We start from the raw sequence: 16455 nt of genomic DNA, 5'->3' as shown, positions 1-16455 counted from the left end.
CATTTTTAAAGATACTCAGAATACTACAATTTTCATTAGACTCTTTGGCATATAACTTGTTATATAAAAAAGAGAATCCTCAATGTCCAGGCATAATTTTAGTTGTTTTGGTTATGTTTTCTAGAGATTTACCCAGCAGTATGAAAGAATATATAATTTGCCACATCTGAACTGTTTGATGAAAAGATTATCATCATGTATGTCATCCATAAGTTCAATGTTCCCCAATATTTTTGATTGGCTGCTTTAAAATTTTTGGAAATTGGGGAATCAATAATGGAATGAATGCCCACATAGTTCTAAATAGTCTGAAAACTGTAGTCAGGTTAAAAATGAAAAACCAGTTAAAGACCCGAAGTAACAAAATTTCCAAGAAGCAGTAATTAGATAAGCCTTGCCTTTTTAATCCCCACCCCTTTTTTTAAAGAACAGGGGAAAAAAAGAGTTTAAACCACTATCAAAAAAGCCGACAATGACAAAATCTTGGTCAGGAAACAGCTGAAATAGCATTCAGACACTATCCCAAAGCAAATGTAAACAGTTGTGAAAAATCAAAGGGAAAGAGTAAAACCTAAGTATTACTAAATTGATTTATTAAATTTAGATAGTAAATTTAACAATATCATAAAAGTTTTTATTTTCCACAGCCATAAGCCATACTCATACCTTACAATTCTCTAGCTTATTAATATTATATATATACATATATATATATATATATATATTTTTTTTTTTTTTTAATTTATGATAGTCACACAGAGAGAGAGAGAGGCAGAGACACAGGCAGAGGGAGAAGCAGGCTCCATGCACCGGGAGCCCGACGTGGAATTCGATCCCGGGTCTCCAGGATCGCGCCCTGGGCCAAAGGCAGGTGCCAAACCGCTGCGCCACCCAGGGATCCCAATATTATTTATATTTAATGGAATTTTTATTCTATTACATTTCAGTCAACTGCTAATAGACCTGTTTCCAGTAAACCTTCTTGCATTATCCTAAATGTAAATGCTACAAAGGGCATGAAAATAACTTACAGAATTAGTTCACCCAATGATAACAACACATATTAAAGATAAATGGCTATACCAAAAATCTGTAGCAAGGTAAAGAATCTCCTTCTAGAGGTAAGGCCTTACAAAGTGTACATAAAATTCTGCCAAGAACAAAGGCTAACATTTATAGAGGCACAGATTTCAGAAAATGATTAATACTGTTTGCTCTGTATAATGCTCTTACTAGTGATACAGTATGTTTAATTCTGTATGTTATTTTAAATGTGTAAGCATTTCTGAGAGTACTTATGTAAAAAAGTATCATGAATATTCCATTATTGAATATTTGGCTAAGATGCAAACACAACACAAAAAGCAAAGTGGGAAGACCTTTGGAAAAGCTGCTACTAGCACTCTGAATCCATGAGATTATACAGATTGTTTCTTATAAGCTGAGTGAATAGTAGAAAAGTAAAATTTAAATTCTTAAAAATATTAGAATAACTCCTGTAAAGGGTATATGGTATTGTTTACATGGGCTATAATGCCAATAAACAGCCTCAGATTTCCATTTGAATAATTTATACTACAAATCTTTTGATTTATGATTAAAAATGATTTGGTGGGATACTATATGGCATGGATGTCAAGAAAATGTAAAGGACGCCAGCAAAGATGAGAACCTAGCAGGAGACTAGCTAATAATCAGAGACTAACCAAGTCTGACAGTGAGGAACTAAACTGTATTTACTTAGCATGCAGGTTCTGTGACAGGGGTGTAGGAAAGAAAGTCAGACATAGGGGTCTTAAGCCAATCAATTATTTACTGTCAAAACCACCTCTGCTGGAAATACGGGCTTAAGAACTTTTTTGGTAGCAAAGATTGTTTCTTTTACTAGCATGAAGAGAGTAAATGGGTTAGAGAAGAGAGTCAAAGAATAGCCCGCTTAATTTTTCTCTTGGCATCCTACTCACAAGTTATAAACAGGAAATCATCACTATATCTTCTGGTCTTTTGAAAATAGCACATTTAAAATTACTTATTAGAATTCTAACCTAGTTTTGAAGTCTTATTAACTTCTACTGTTTAGATTTATATACTTAAGACCTTAGAAACTATAAAGTAGCAATTAAAAACACCTACCTTCCATTCTTTTTTTTTTTTTTTTAAAGATTTTTATTTATGAGAGAGAGAGAGAGAGAGAGGCACAGACACAGGCAGAGGGAGAAGCAGGCTCCATGCAGGGAGCCTGATGTGGGACTCGATCCTGGGTCTCCAGGATCACGCCCTGGGCCGAAGGCAGGCGCTGAACCACTGAGCCACCCAGGGATCCCACCTACCTTCCATTCTTATCCTCCATCTGAAGGTGGTACTGAATAGAATCTGTTGACAGTGTTTTTGGGGTTCCTTCTCCCCATTTCAGCTTAAGGTTCTGGTGGCTGAAGGCAACACATTCCAGACGAGGTGGATCAGGAGGGAGGGGCTTAGTTTTTAATTTTATCATGTGGCTGAAAGGACCAGCTCCAAGGCTATTCAAGGCTTGAATTCGTATTCTAAGTGCCACATTAAGAAAAAACAAAATCAGTTATGATCACTCTATTTAAAGTTTCTCTCTGGCCTAGGCAAAAATTAACATAGTGTGTAGAGTGTACCTGTATGTTGTATCTGGTTGCAAATTGTCTATAATATAGCTTGTAACCTTTCCCACTGTCAAGGGCTGTTTATCTCCAAAGTCTATGCTGTAGGCAAGGATTTCTGAACCATGGTCACAAGGCTTTTCCCAGCTTATTGCAAGGCATGTAGAAGGTGAATAATAGGGATTTTCTATATCATCATCACTTATTTCTTGAAGACAAGTCACAATAGCAGGAACTGATGGTGGAGTCACACAGGCTACTACTTCACTGAAAGGGCCTGCACCCACAATACTCAGAGCCTACAAATTAACAGAACCTATAAGTTAACAAAAACATGACCATCAAAATGCTCACAGAACACAAAGCTCTGGCTAGAGTAACAAGGCCCTGACCACCTTTACCTGGACTCTGCAATAATAGGTAGTTGCTGGTGAAAGTCCTTTTAATTCATAACTGAGACCAGGCCCACAGTAACACATCTGCATACTTCCTTCGACACCTCCCCACTCCAATCGATATTCAGTGACATCAGTTCCATTACTCAAAGGGACCTTTAAAATTTAAGAAAAAGAAAACGTCTTAAGGTCTTGATATTGATTAAATGGTTTTTAGGCAAAAACGTTCTTTACCTGAGGCGTATCAAAAACCGACTGATCTTGCTTTTGAATTTCTTTAAAATGTTTAAGTAGAATTGAAACTGTTCATTATTACATTTTTATTCATTAAGGTCACCTGAATGTAAGACTGGTCAAAAAATATCCTTGTTTCCAATTAGAAATAAAAATATGACTGAATCACTTCAGAAAGAAAATTTTAAGGTGAATTTTGAAGTCAAAATAATTTAATTAAGTAATATAAATGTTAAACCATGTAAGGACATTTTCTGTTAAATTTCAAAGGAAGCTGAAAATGCAATTATCATTACTGATTATTACTATACACAATAAACAGTGGAGATAATAAATATAAGAGAAATAGTATTATACTAATTCCTATGAATGTTTGTTCTGAACATTAAGCTCAGTCAGTGGCTAAGTATCTCAGTAATGAGACCAAGCCTTTGAAAAAAATACAAAGCACATCATGAATAAGAAACTCTGTACTTGTAATGCAAATATGCCTTACTTAAATGCATCGTAAAGATAAAAAATTCACTTTTTACCACATGAATTTAACTAGGACTTATTGTCTGCATAATTTAGGAGGTGAAATGAACAGTAACTCTATTCTTTTAGATGAACTACTCTTATCATTTAAAGTAGGTAAATGGGAATTACAATACCTCCCAATTTACTTGCGCACAAGTTGCAGATCTGCATGTAACTTGAGGAGGCTTGCATTGATCTGGTGGTCCAGGGGCTGTAGTAATATCACATTTTTCTGAAAATGGTCCAAACTAGAAAAACAAATATAGCCAGTGTTTTCATTTTTTACCCACTGACTGCACAGCTCTTCATAAATATTCACATAAATAAATAATTAAATGCATTATTCCTCTCCTTCAAGACAAACTGGCCATAATAAAACTCCAAAAGCATTCACAGAAAGTAAAAAGATGCAATATCATGGAAGTGACGATGTGCGGGTATTTTTAAGTTTTATCTACTGTACTTTCTTCTCCTTTTTCCTTCATGAACTGGTTTCTGTAAGAAGGGCAGGGTATCAGGGAATTGGGTATGTGGAGTAAGTCAGAAGAGATTATATGAGGATATAACAAACGCATGGGGGGAATCATGGGTATAAATTAGATCTTAAAATTTAGAATAGATTTAAAAAGAGTCTAAAATGTATAGTCTCTGGAAATGCAGAAAGCAACTATTTAAGATGATTTTGACAAATTTTCAGTATTCTGAAAATACAGATTAAAAACACTAGCAATAGAGGTGCTATCCCAGCCTTGTGGGGCTGACAAGATGACTTCAGACAGGAAACGATGATTTATGTTAGAATGGCCAACAAAGTACTGACATAAGAAACTTTAAGTCTGTAGATACAGATACTGAACTCAATTGGAGAACAGGACTAAGATATAATACAGGTCACTGAAGTATGAAATAATGGGAGAGGAGAGACTTACCAGTTTAATTTTGTGAAACTGTAATTACAGAATAATTAGAGAATGTTACTCAATTGAGGCAAGAAACTACTGCTTTGTCCTTAGAGAACCCACTTTAATGCAGAGATGAGAGATGTCCTGGTTGAGTGGAAAGGGCCTTGGCTCTGGAGTCTGACAATCCTGAGTCTGTGGTTTATCATTTGGCCTTTCTGAACTCTAGCCTCTTCAGCTATAAAATGGAGATATCACCTATTTTGTCCATTTTATGGAGTTGTACAGATACATAGATAATGCTTTCTAAAAAGTCAGATAAAACCAGAAATGCAAAAAAAAAAAAAAAAAAAAAAAAAACCAGAAATGCTTCAAGTTTTCTTTTTCCTTAGGTAAAAAATGAATTACAATTAGTAGCCAACTGAAAGTAAATGCTGCATATAACCAGCCTCAAAAACTTAATTACTCCAAGTATTTCAATTACTCCAAGTATGGTCTTGTTTCTACTCTACTTTTCTTATTAAAACAAATCCTACCAGCACCACCTGAAAGGCAAACTTTGGCATAGCTAAAGTCCAAAGTGTCACAAATTTTAAGTGGGATTTGAAAATATCGAGATTCTAGAACTAAGTTACCGTATGTATATACAGACCTCTCTCTTATTTATCTCTATAAGCTTATTAAAAACTGCAAAATTTGGGGGCACCTAGGACGCTCAGTCAGAGTGGCTGACTCTTCATTTTGGCTCAAGTTATGATCTCAGGGGCCTGGGACAGAGCTCCATGCTCAGTGGAGAGTCTGCTTGTCCTCCTCCCTCTGCCCACTCCCCCCACCCCACACCAGAGCCCCTTCCTCTGCTCTCTCAAATAAATAAATAAATCTTAAAAAGTCCAGAAAACAACTGTAAACTCTGGGGTCACACGTTGAAAGCAAAATGGCTAATGGGTGCAATTATATATGTCATGAAATACCACTGTGATTATAATTCAATCAGTAGAGTTTTCCTACCCCCATTTTGTTAGCTGCATGCAGTCTGAAGCTGTAAGTCTTTCCAGGAAGAAGGTTGCTCACTGTACATTCTACTTCAGAACCTTGGTAAACTTCTCTTGGTTCATCTTTTTCTACAGGAGACATTTCCACACCATAGCAGAAAATGGGTGACCCACCATCAACCAGAGGGGGTCCTAAAGGTGGAAAGATTTATGCAGTTTAACAAAAGGAATACATTTAGGACTAACTTAATTAAAATTTATTACCAAAATGGAAATTACCCCATCGTAACTGTATTTCTTTTGCTTTGGGTCTACCCTGTAATCTGGGAGGGAGGCATGGGCCTGGAGGCACAGCTGGAGTCTGCACAAGTAAAGATTCAGATACCTGCCAAAACAAAAGCAGTAGCAAAACAAAAATGCCCCAACCAAACAATCAGATTGCTTTTGTTAAAGGAAAATAACATGAACACAAAGACTGCACTGATAATTTGAAATTCTACCTGACTTTCAACTGAAAAGAAATAAAAGTTCTAAATAAAAAACTCAAATCATTAAAACTCTAATTTTATATAGACAAATAAAGACACATACTATGTGACTACTATATACAAAGAAAGTTACCAGAAAAAAAAACCCAAGAAACTTTTCCTTTTTATTCTTCCATAATTAAACCCCACCATCACATCATAACCTAATGGGTATTATTTTTGTTCCTGTCTAAATGGATCCACAGATCTCTTCTAAGGAACATTCTACAAACACTATTTGCAATGTTTATAACTTTGGTTACTTTACTATATATTGTATTTTTAACCCAAATACTAGTATTTATAGGTAATCTTTCCTTTTTTCCTAAAAATAATTAAAAAATCAAGTAAGCTTTTCCAAGTGTTAGGTATCTTCAGGTATTTGGTATTACTTTAGTTTCTACACTATATAAAAGTTATATATTAATTTTTATTTTAAAATTTCCCTTAAAATACTGACACACTCAGTGCCATATTCCTTATCAGCATTGTATTAAGATTTATACTTAGTATTTTTTCCAAACATAAATAAAATATTTAGTCATCATCAGATTCAGAAAGGTATCCTATATGAGAATGCTATAATGCTGAATTAGAAAATTGGGACTTTTTTGGGGGGCAGGGGATTTGCTTTTTTTAATACAGAAAGATTTTATTAGATAAAATGAAGTAATTGGATCCTAAGCCTGTGGGGGCAGGACATGCACTCAGTTTCATAGTACTCACGTTTTCAAATACTTATAAGTTCATTTTTTAAAAAGGTACCTTCAAAAAAAAAAAAAAAGAAGGTACCTTTATTGCACTAAATTCCATTTGAAAAATGGTAACAGTTTTTAATACTCCATGAACTCATTCTTGGTTAAATTCATTAAAAAAAGAAATCACTCCTATTAAAAAAATGCCTCTCCAGAACATTGCAAATATCTCACATATAATCAGTGGTGTACTTTAAGTCCATTTTGGTTAGTGGATCTCTATTCATAAAAATAACTACCAATTTCTGCAATAAGTAAATATTAGAATCTGTGTTTAAACAGTAAATGACATTTTATGATTTGTCCTGATTCACATAATTTATGGAATGATCAGTCTACAATTATTTTACTTTTATTTCTGTTAGGTATAATTATTGAACATCATCCTAAAATTTATCTTTATAAATCTTTCTGCAACATTTTTGTATATCTGTTGTTCCAAAGCTAAACATCAACCAGACAATACATATTCACTGAGAAATGATTAATAAGCCAAGTTCTATTTTGGAATATTCTGGTCAGTATAAAATGAATCACCTGGGTTACAGAAATTACTTTGGATACATTTCAAATTTTGAGTGACATCTGGTGATCTCGTCTTATTTGACTCAAACTTGGAAAAAAAAACTACATGTAAGTATTACCGCACTCTGTCCTCCATCACTGATGCAGTAAACTCGTAAACGATAGAAACAGCCTGGATTCAGTCGATCACAAAGATGTTCTCTAGTAGCTCCACTGTATATCATATCCCATTTGTTTCCTGTAAGGTGAAGAATTATGTTCAGTCAGCTACAAGGTAATGTTTAACGTTTTGGTATCACGGACACGGCAGGTATCCTAGCTTCACTCGTAAGTGTTTATGTAATTTGTCAGAAACAATTTAAGCTTGCTTCGAGTTTCCTGGAGATGATCTAATTTTCTTTATGTTACAGCTTCCTAGACAAATCTGTATGGCTTTGTTGAAATGAAATATCTCTGTAACTCTGTTCAGACTTTGGCTTACATTGATAATCTGCTTTTAATTAAACATTTTAAATGTGTTTACTGGTCTAGTAATAACATTATAACACACAAAGAGTAGAAAGAACCAATACCATAGGAAGTTTAGTCTTAATTAAAAGACATTATTTTTCAGGAAACAGTTCATTGCATAGAAATAGATGGTTAAATGTATGATTCAAAAATAAAGTTCACAAGGTACAGAAAATATTTCTAAAACTACTATAATGTAAGTTAAACTTTGCAAGATAATTTTTCTCTGATATGTCTGGTTATAAATCTAACTAAATAAACCTTCAGAAGACTTGAGATATACTGGAACGGAGTGATGCAAACAAGTGAGAAAGGAAATAAAATGCAAATGTAAATGTAATAATACAGGTGTATAGGAGTCTTACGTTTGATTCACTGTATTTCTAGAGATTACTACTTAAAATACTAACTGCTATAAACAAAGGAGAATGGAGAGTGAAAGAAAAGAGATCATATAAACTGTAGTCATGAAGAGCAGAGGCATACATCTATTAATTTTTGGTAGCGGTTCTTACCATTGGAACCTTCTGCCATCTCCACTACATACTTATTAATGGCTGCGCCTCCACTGTCTTTTGGTGGGTCTATCCAAAGAGGTAAAAGTGGTATTAGGTAAAGTAAATACAAGTAAACAATGACAAAAATCCTAATAAGCAGAATGCAAAATCTAAGACTGTTTAAAAAATAAAAAGAATCACCTGCAATGCTTTTTTAAAAAAATTAACACCAGCATTTCATTACTATACTGATTTTGCATTAGGTAGTGCATAAGCAGGTGTTCAATAAATGTGTTTTATTAATTTTTTTCAAGCTTTATTTAAGCAACTTCCACACTTGATGTAAGGCTTGAACTCACAACCGACCCCAAGATCAAGAGTTGGATGCTCTTCTGACTGAGCCAGCCAGGCACCCCAACAAATGTGTAAGTGAGTAAGTGATTTTCATTTCTCACGAGGACCAAGATGACCTAGGTGATCTACAGCTACAATTTCAGTAATCATTCATTTCACTCAGTGCTACCTCTGCTCATAGTCCTACAATAGATGCTGAGTTCTTCTGGTATCAGATATGAACTCTGTATTCGTGTGAGTGCAAAGTTTTGCACAAAAAAGATCCTCAAACAATGAATGATTCTCACATTCTGTATTGAACTTGCTTAATCTAACAAATTTACTCAACTATCCTAAAAAATATCTTAATATTCAAATCATTTTAATCAAATACAAAAGTAATGATGTACAAATATGCATATCTTACCCCAAGTTATTTTAAAACTGTGTGAATGTATCTTTCCTTTAACTGAAGGCTTCACAGGTACTCCTGGCTTATCAGGGCATGTAGTAAATTCTACTACTTCACTTGGATTACTTTTACCTTCTGAGTTGTAAGCAATAACCTGTGACATAGAACAATTAATATCTGTTACCTAATGATAATAGCTTAAAAAAAGTGATGAGAGATAAATAAGCACAATCAAATGATAAAGTTTCAGACTGTGATGGTTTGTTTATGTGAGAACTGCTTATCTTCAGCAGGGACTCAGCACATATGAGGATTATTTAGGTATAATCCCCGTTTAGAGTCAGTTCTGGGAATACAACTTTAAGCCTAACATTTTGATACTAACCAAGAGTCATCATCAAAGGAATAAGCTATAATCTGATGGTACTTGATAGGCTTTGGGTTTGATTTAGTTATTCTTTTACTATTCTTTGGGTTTAAAAAAAATGTCCATAAATTCTTTCAACTTGCTTTATTCAGAGAGAAGCTAATTCCTCTTCCCTTTGAATTTTTAAAAATTATTTTATTCATAGAGATGCAGATTGAGAGAGAGAGAGAGGCAGAGACACAGGCAGAGGGAGAAGCAGGCTCCATGCAGAGAGCCCGATGTGGGACTCCATCCAGGGTCTCCAGGATCATGCCCTGGGCTGCAGGCGGGGCTAAACCGCTGTGCCACCGGGGTTGCCCCTGAATTGTTTTTAATAACTTGCTTCCAATACAGTGTAACATAAATGACAGTGTGCAGCTTTCCTACAGAGAAGCCCATCTGGTGAGAAACTGAAGTTTCTGACCAGTTGAGAGGAAATGAGGGCTACCAACCACCTGAGTGAACTTGGGAGCAAATTCCCCAGCCCCAGTCAAGCCTTCAGGTGATTGTAGCCCTACCTGGCATCTTGACTGCAATCTCACATAAATTCTGCATCAGAACCACCCAGCTAAGGCAGTCTTGAATTCCCGAACCACAGACACTGTGATAAAATGAATGCTTGTTTTTTCAAGCTATTAAGTTGTGCAGCAATAAATATAATTCGTATCTAAGTTTTTACTTTATCTCTTCTATTGAATTTAAAGCTCATAAAGTCCAATATCAAACTTGATAGGATTTTCTCTTTTCTAAACCGTCTCTATCTTTGCTCTTATCAGCAGAAAGTACTATCATCTACTTATGGTCAAGTCAAAAATCAAGAAACATCCTTGATTTTTCTTTCTCTAAACCTACAGCTTGGGATCCCTGGGTGGCGCAGCGGTTTGGCGCCTGCCTTTGGCCCAGGGCGCGATCCTGGAGACCCGGGATCGAATCCCACGTCGGGCTCCCGGTGCATGGAGCCTGCTTCTCCCTCTGCCTGTGTCTCTGCCTCTCTCTCTCTCTCTGTGACTATCATAAAAAAAAAAAAAAAAAAAAAAAAAATTAAAAAAAAAAAATAAATAAACCTACAGCTTAAATATATTAGCAAATCCTGTCAACTCTACCTCCACTTTTCTGTTTTCCTCTACTACTACCACCTTAGTCAAGGCTTCCTTTATCCTATCTTTTCTGAATGGCTACAATATGCTACTAACTAGTTTGCTAGCTTCCATTCCTTCTCCCAACCCTATCTATTTTCTACACAACTACCAAAGGGATTTTATTACTTCTTAGCTTAGAACCTTTCCAACAGCTTCTGATTTTACTCATTATAAAATCTAAATTCCCTAATGGACTACAACACTATGTGACTTCTCCCCTAACTACCTCCACTTTATGGTCTTTTGCATTACCAATTATTTCCCCTGCCTAAAATGTTCTTTGTGATCATGACATGCTAACTCCTTGTTATTCAGATTTGTCTGTCATTTCCAAAACACTTCTTGACTACCCATTCTATCACCTCACCCTAATTTAGTTAATCCACATAGCACTTATCACCATCAGCTATTTACTTGCTTACTGTCTATTCACCCAACTAAGCATATTAGGTGTTTTGATTTTTTTTTAAGATTTTATTTATTTATTAAAGAGAGACAAAGAGAGAGAGAGCAGGGCAGAGAAACAGGTAGAGGGAGAAACAGGCTCCATGCATGGAGCCTGACATGGGACTTGATCCCAGGTCTCCAGGATCAGGCCCTGGGCCAAAGGCGGTGCTAAACCGCTGAGCAACCCGGGCTGCCCAAGTGTTTTGATTATTATTGTACTCTTAGTACAGTGCTTTAGTTTAGAACAGTGCTTTATTATAGAGTAGATGCTCAATAATTACTGGATGACTCACAGACAAGGTCCTTTATGACATGACATGATAATATAAAGATCTAAATAAATCTACCCCTAAACAACTCATGCAGCCCATGAAACCTCAGTAGAATTTGGTTCAATTGTTCAATTTTGCTCAGGCTTCCTCAGTCCTCCCATGCACTATAACGGATTTTCAGGATGTTTTATCTGCTGCTTTACACATTAGACTACAAAGATGATCAAAACACTTCTCAATATGGTACACAGCGACTACTTAAACCTAAAACTAGAAGAAACTATTAAAGTAAGAACAGACTCCCTAAAATCCATAAATATCCACTAATTACATTTTTTAAAGCTATATATTTTCGCACTGACTCCTTTTACTTCAGTTAGCCATGAAGGTATTAAAAGTTATAAAGCCATATGGTTATCTTCCCACCCCCCACAGTTTTACTAATAATCAAGAACACTCATTCAGTTCCCCGCCACAGAGGGAGCACTTTGCTAGAACTCCAGGTAGTGCACTCAACTTCAACACATTTAGAATCTTTATGCAGAAGACAGGCAATATGCTTGTCCAAAGATTTAGGCAACAGATGAAAGATTGCTAAGGCATAAAATGATCCACAAAAGCTTTTGAAAAGGTTAACAGAAGTGATATGGGGTCTTCATGGGCAAGAGCAGTAAAAGGGCAAACTTGGCTAAGAGGGAAAACAGAAAGCCCTGGGTATAGAGCAGAAATGAAAAGTAAATAGCGAGCTCTGTTCAAAGAAGAAGTAATCAATCTCGTGATAGCCAGTTCAAGTAAGGAGTGAAAGGCAATGCATTTTAAAAAAACTAAGTGCATCAGAATATAGAGAATCTTCTGTGAACCTAAGGAAATTGTTTTTTTAGAGGGAAAGCTGTATTTCAGAATGATTAATCTAGGTATAAAACAGAACTCAGAAGGTAATTAGAAGGTAAGAGAATAGCCTGATAACACAGAACAGGTTTGGAGATTTAGTATTCTTCAGAACAGAATTTAGTATTCTTAGTATTCTTCAGAATGACAGCTGATAGAAGGCAAAGAGCTGATGTATCCAAGGGAGAAAGGGACATAATAAGAACTTTGGACTTAACTTGGGCACACTGAGTTTAGGGCAAAGGAGAAAGGAACACTGGACATGATGATGATGAGGAAGGGAACATCTTTATGTACTGTCATTGATCCTGACATTTAAGTGTATAACTGAATTTCAAATATGGAAATTAAGTTGATGGATCCAGATACTGGTTGATTTCTCTCCACCTGTAAAAAGGCCTCAAAATAAGTAACAAGCTGCAGTGAAAGTACTTAAGGGTTCTCAACTCAAGGTACTCAGAACTCAAGCCTTGCTGCTTGAAAAACTATTTTCAGGAACTTTAGGAAATAAGACATGAGCCTCCTAGTGGCCCAGAGTCATAGGACTGGCTACTAGCCTCTGAAGCCTTTAATAATAATAAGAAATATAATTATCATTTTAAATTTGGACAACAGGTCCTAGAGAGCCCAGCTTCCAGTGAACCATTTGATGGAATCAGCATTGAATGCCATTCTGAATTTTAAATGATTTTAAGAATTCTGGCTGCTTTCTTATGCTTTAATTTTTTTGTAAAGATTTTATTTATTTATTCATGAGAGACACACACAGAGAGAGAGGCAAAGACACAGGCAGAGGGAGGAGCAGGCTCCATGCAGGGATCCCAATGTGGGACTCCAGGATCACAGCCTGAGCCGAAGGCAAATGCTTAAATGCTGAGCCACCCAGGCATCCTTGCTTTACATTTTTGTTTTAATTTTTTTTTAATTTTAAAATTTTTTCACTGTTCCAATTTTGTTCTAGTGTTTAAAGTGTCCTAGGATTGGCTGTAGTGTAGAAACTAGAACTCTGGCATTGGGTAAACTTGGTCATATTAGGATTTTATGTTAATCATATATTCTTACTGTTTCTTTACAAACAGCAATATACTATCTAGTCATTGCCTTCTGGATTATAATATGTTGCTGCTTTTGCTTAGTAATCTAAGATTTCTTTACTGTTAAGACTATTTTGATATGGTTTGCTTGAAAGAGGAGTCTGCAATGTCAAACTAGAAAGACTGAGGCAGCAATAGGATTTAATGATTCAAAAGTCCCTCAGCACAAGGCAGATTCAAAGTGTCTGAACTTCTAGAAGACTTCAAATAGTCATCATTTTTTATTTCCTAGTATTTCTTTCCTCCTTTATATCAGTGGTTCTTAAATTCAGCAAGCATCAGAATCACCTGGAGAGTCTGCTGAAACAGACTGTTAGGCTTTATCCCAGAATTTTTGATTCAGAAGATCTGAGGGGGCCAGAAAACTTACATTTCTAACAAGTTCCCAGGTGGTGTTGGTAGAATGGTCTGGTGATCGTATTTGTGGAACTAATACTCTAAGTTCTTATCACTATTTTAATTTATTATTTAATAAGCCAGTATAGAATCCTCTCCTATAAGCCAGTGATTTGTTAAGAGGTAGTTTAGAAACACTGTTTTCCCATCCTCTCTCTAGTTTTTTGGGGTTACTTTTTCTAAGGGCTCCTCCTCTTAGAGATTCTGACTGTATAACCTGCAATTCGAATGTGACTACCACAGCGAAACAATTTTAAATAAAAATTTGTGACTTTTTAAAATAGTGGATCATGAGAAATTTAACTCCTTTTGTGTATATTTTTGTCTCTGTGTGGCATAACACCATGGTGTTACATGATAGAATTCTAAGAATTTTAATAAACTTACCAAATTATAAAGATCTTAACATTTTCTCCTTAGAAAACTTGTTGGTATGTTACCGAAGCAAAATACAATCCAACGTCATCTTAAGAGGAAAACTGAATGAATGTACTTACTTCTTAGGTATTTTATAAATCTTGTAAATATGAAAACTCTATTTTGAAATTAAGATCATTCAGTGTTATCATAAGTTTTAAAAATGAAGCTAATATACATGATAAAGCATAATAAATATAATTATTATGCTCTCCATAATCAAATTACTCATTATGAAAAATTTTCTAAGGTTCTCAAGGAATAATAAAATTTATTTTTGCCCTTTAATAGTGAAATCAATTTACAGTGGCTTCTATCGTTTATTTGAAATGATTTGATTAAATAAACACTGACTGGAAAATTGTAATGTTCAATTTATCAACTAGTATGCATCTTGTATTTTTAGGAAAACATCTGCACAAAAAAGTAGGTTGGCTTATATTAACTAATTTAAGCAGGTTCCATGCAGGGAGCCAATGTGGGACTCGATCCCGGCTCCAGGATCATGTTCTGTGAAACACAATGTATATCCCTGATCAAGTCAGGGTTAAAACACTTAGAATGGAAGATATACTAGGAAACATAAAGAATTTAAAGAATCTCCTTAGGAGATGAATTTTCAAAGCTTGCTGTTGCTTTAAGCAAGAATGATATATATAGTCACCAGGCTTCAGTCAAGCGATACATGACACGAAGAGTCTCTGCTTTCCTCCTAAAACAATTCAATGTAAAGTCCAACAGGTGGGCTAAACCAAGCAAGTATCTGCACTAGGGGATAGGTGGGTTGGCTGGAGGCAGTAGCATTTGCCTAAGTAGGAAGTCAAACACCCTGAAGAGATTTTATGGGAAGGAAGGAATTTGTTCCACAGTGACATATAATGAACGTAAGTGGGGCAAAGTTTCTTGCTAATGACGAAGGAAGCTAGAAATAAGAAAAAGGAGAAAACTAGAATTAACCTGTGGTACTGGATTAAAATTGGAGGTTTGTGGTGTACACTCATGGTTTAAAAAATCTATCTATCTACAGAAATACAGATGTAAATGTGTTTGTGCATATAAACTTTGTGTGTACATACAGAAGTAACACACATACATACATAAAGTACGTAGCTCTGTCCATTGACAGGGTGTCCAGGAATAGCAAAACTTTTACAGCAATAAGTATACTTACTATCCAGACTTTGGCTTCTAAATACTACTGTCCACTAAAAGGACCCAGGTGCTTTGAGAAATGACCAATTCCAAGGCTGAAGAAGCACAAGATGAGACTGGAATATCATGTGCCAGAAAGGAAAGGCTCAAAGAATAACGGGGGGCACATTTCTAAAAGATCTGAAAGCCATCCTGAAGGAGCTCTTAAATCTGAAATAATTTGAGTCTCACGACTGATAATCATAGTAACAAAAATAACCCACTCAGTAAATAGGAATCCATCAGTTCATACTAATATAAATGAGAAAAGAAAGCTTTTCCTTACAGTATAATGCCAACTAATAAATGTAGAAGAGATGATAAAATTGAAAAATCACACTTAGAAATCATTAATCAGTAATAATTGATTCAGGCAAGAATTATCAACGGGTGTTAAAACCAGTAGGTAAAAGTTTGATGAAAAACAAGATGTTTACATAGGATTTACAAAATACTTATTACAAAGGGAGAAAGAACAACCTTAGAGTGAAGAAACATGGTATATACAACCTTCATCAAGTGACTACCAGTAATGGGACAAACTGAAATTGTGCACCATTTGATATAATGTATTAGGAAAATAATACCATTACTTTTTTAGATATCTCTGACAAAAAAGCATATTCTGAATGTGTTTAAACAACATTCACATTTTAGAAGATATTTGTTCACAGAATACAAATAAAAGTTCCATGAAACATTAACATTTTTTGATTTTAAATATATACACAATTTTGATTTTAAATATATACACAATTTGACAAGCAATGTTACATAGTAAGAAAGTAAAGCGGGTAATGCTCATTAGAAAATGCTCTTTTCTTTGAGAGAGAAAGAGAGTGCTTAAGCTTAAGCATGAGTTGGGAAAGGCAGTGGGGGAGAAAGAATCCCTAGCAGGCTCCACACCCATGAGCAGGGCTCAATTTCACAACCCTGACACCATAACCTGAGCCAAATTGAAGATTCTGATGCCCAACTGA

General features: G+C 35.3%; 1 protein-coding gene across 5 annotated transcripts in view; it reads right to left on the bottom strand.

The window, feature by feature from the left end:
• Positions 1–16455, bottom strand: part of FNDC3A (fibronectin type III domain containing 3A) — a 170510-nt gene that overhangs the window by 11696 nt on the left and 142359 nt on the right. For all 5 annotated transcript variants that reach the window (XM_077855756.1, XM_077855753.1, XM_077855754.1 and 2 more), the window contains 9 exons: positions 9241–9379; positions 8499–8567; positions 7593–7711; positions 5946–6051; positions 5683–5858; positions 3910–4023; positions 3029–3178; positions 2643–2926; positions 2331–2543 (listed from right to left, as the gene is read on the bottom strand). In XM_077855756.1, coding sequence (XP_077711882.1) covers positions 2331–2543; positions 2643–2926; positions 3029–3178; positions 3910–4023; positions 5683–5858; positions 5946–6051; positions 7593–7711; positions 8499–8567; positions 9241–9379 — 1370 coding nt within the window. The remainder of the gene's footprint in view (positions 1–2330; positions 2544–2642; positions 2927–3028; positions 3179–3909; positions 4024–5682; positions 5859–5945; positions 6052–7592; positions 7712–8498; positions 8568–9240; positions 9380–16455) is intronic.

This window comes from Canis aureus, chromosome 17 (assembly GCF_053574225.1).
Source record: "Canis aureus isolate CA01 chromosome 17, VMU_Caureus_v.1.0, whole genome shotgun sequence".
Lineage (NCBI taxonomy): Eukaryota > Metazoa > Chordata > Mammalia > Carnivora > Canidae > Canis > Canis aureus.
This window is presented reverse-complemented; position numbering and strand designations above follow the sequence as displayed.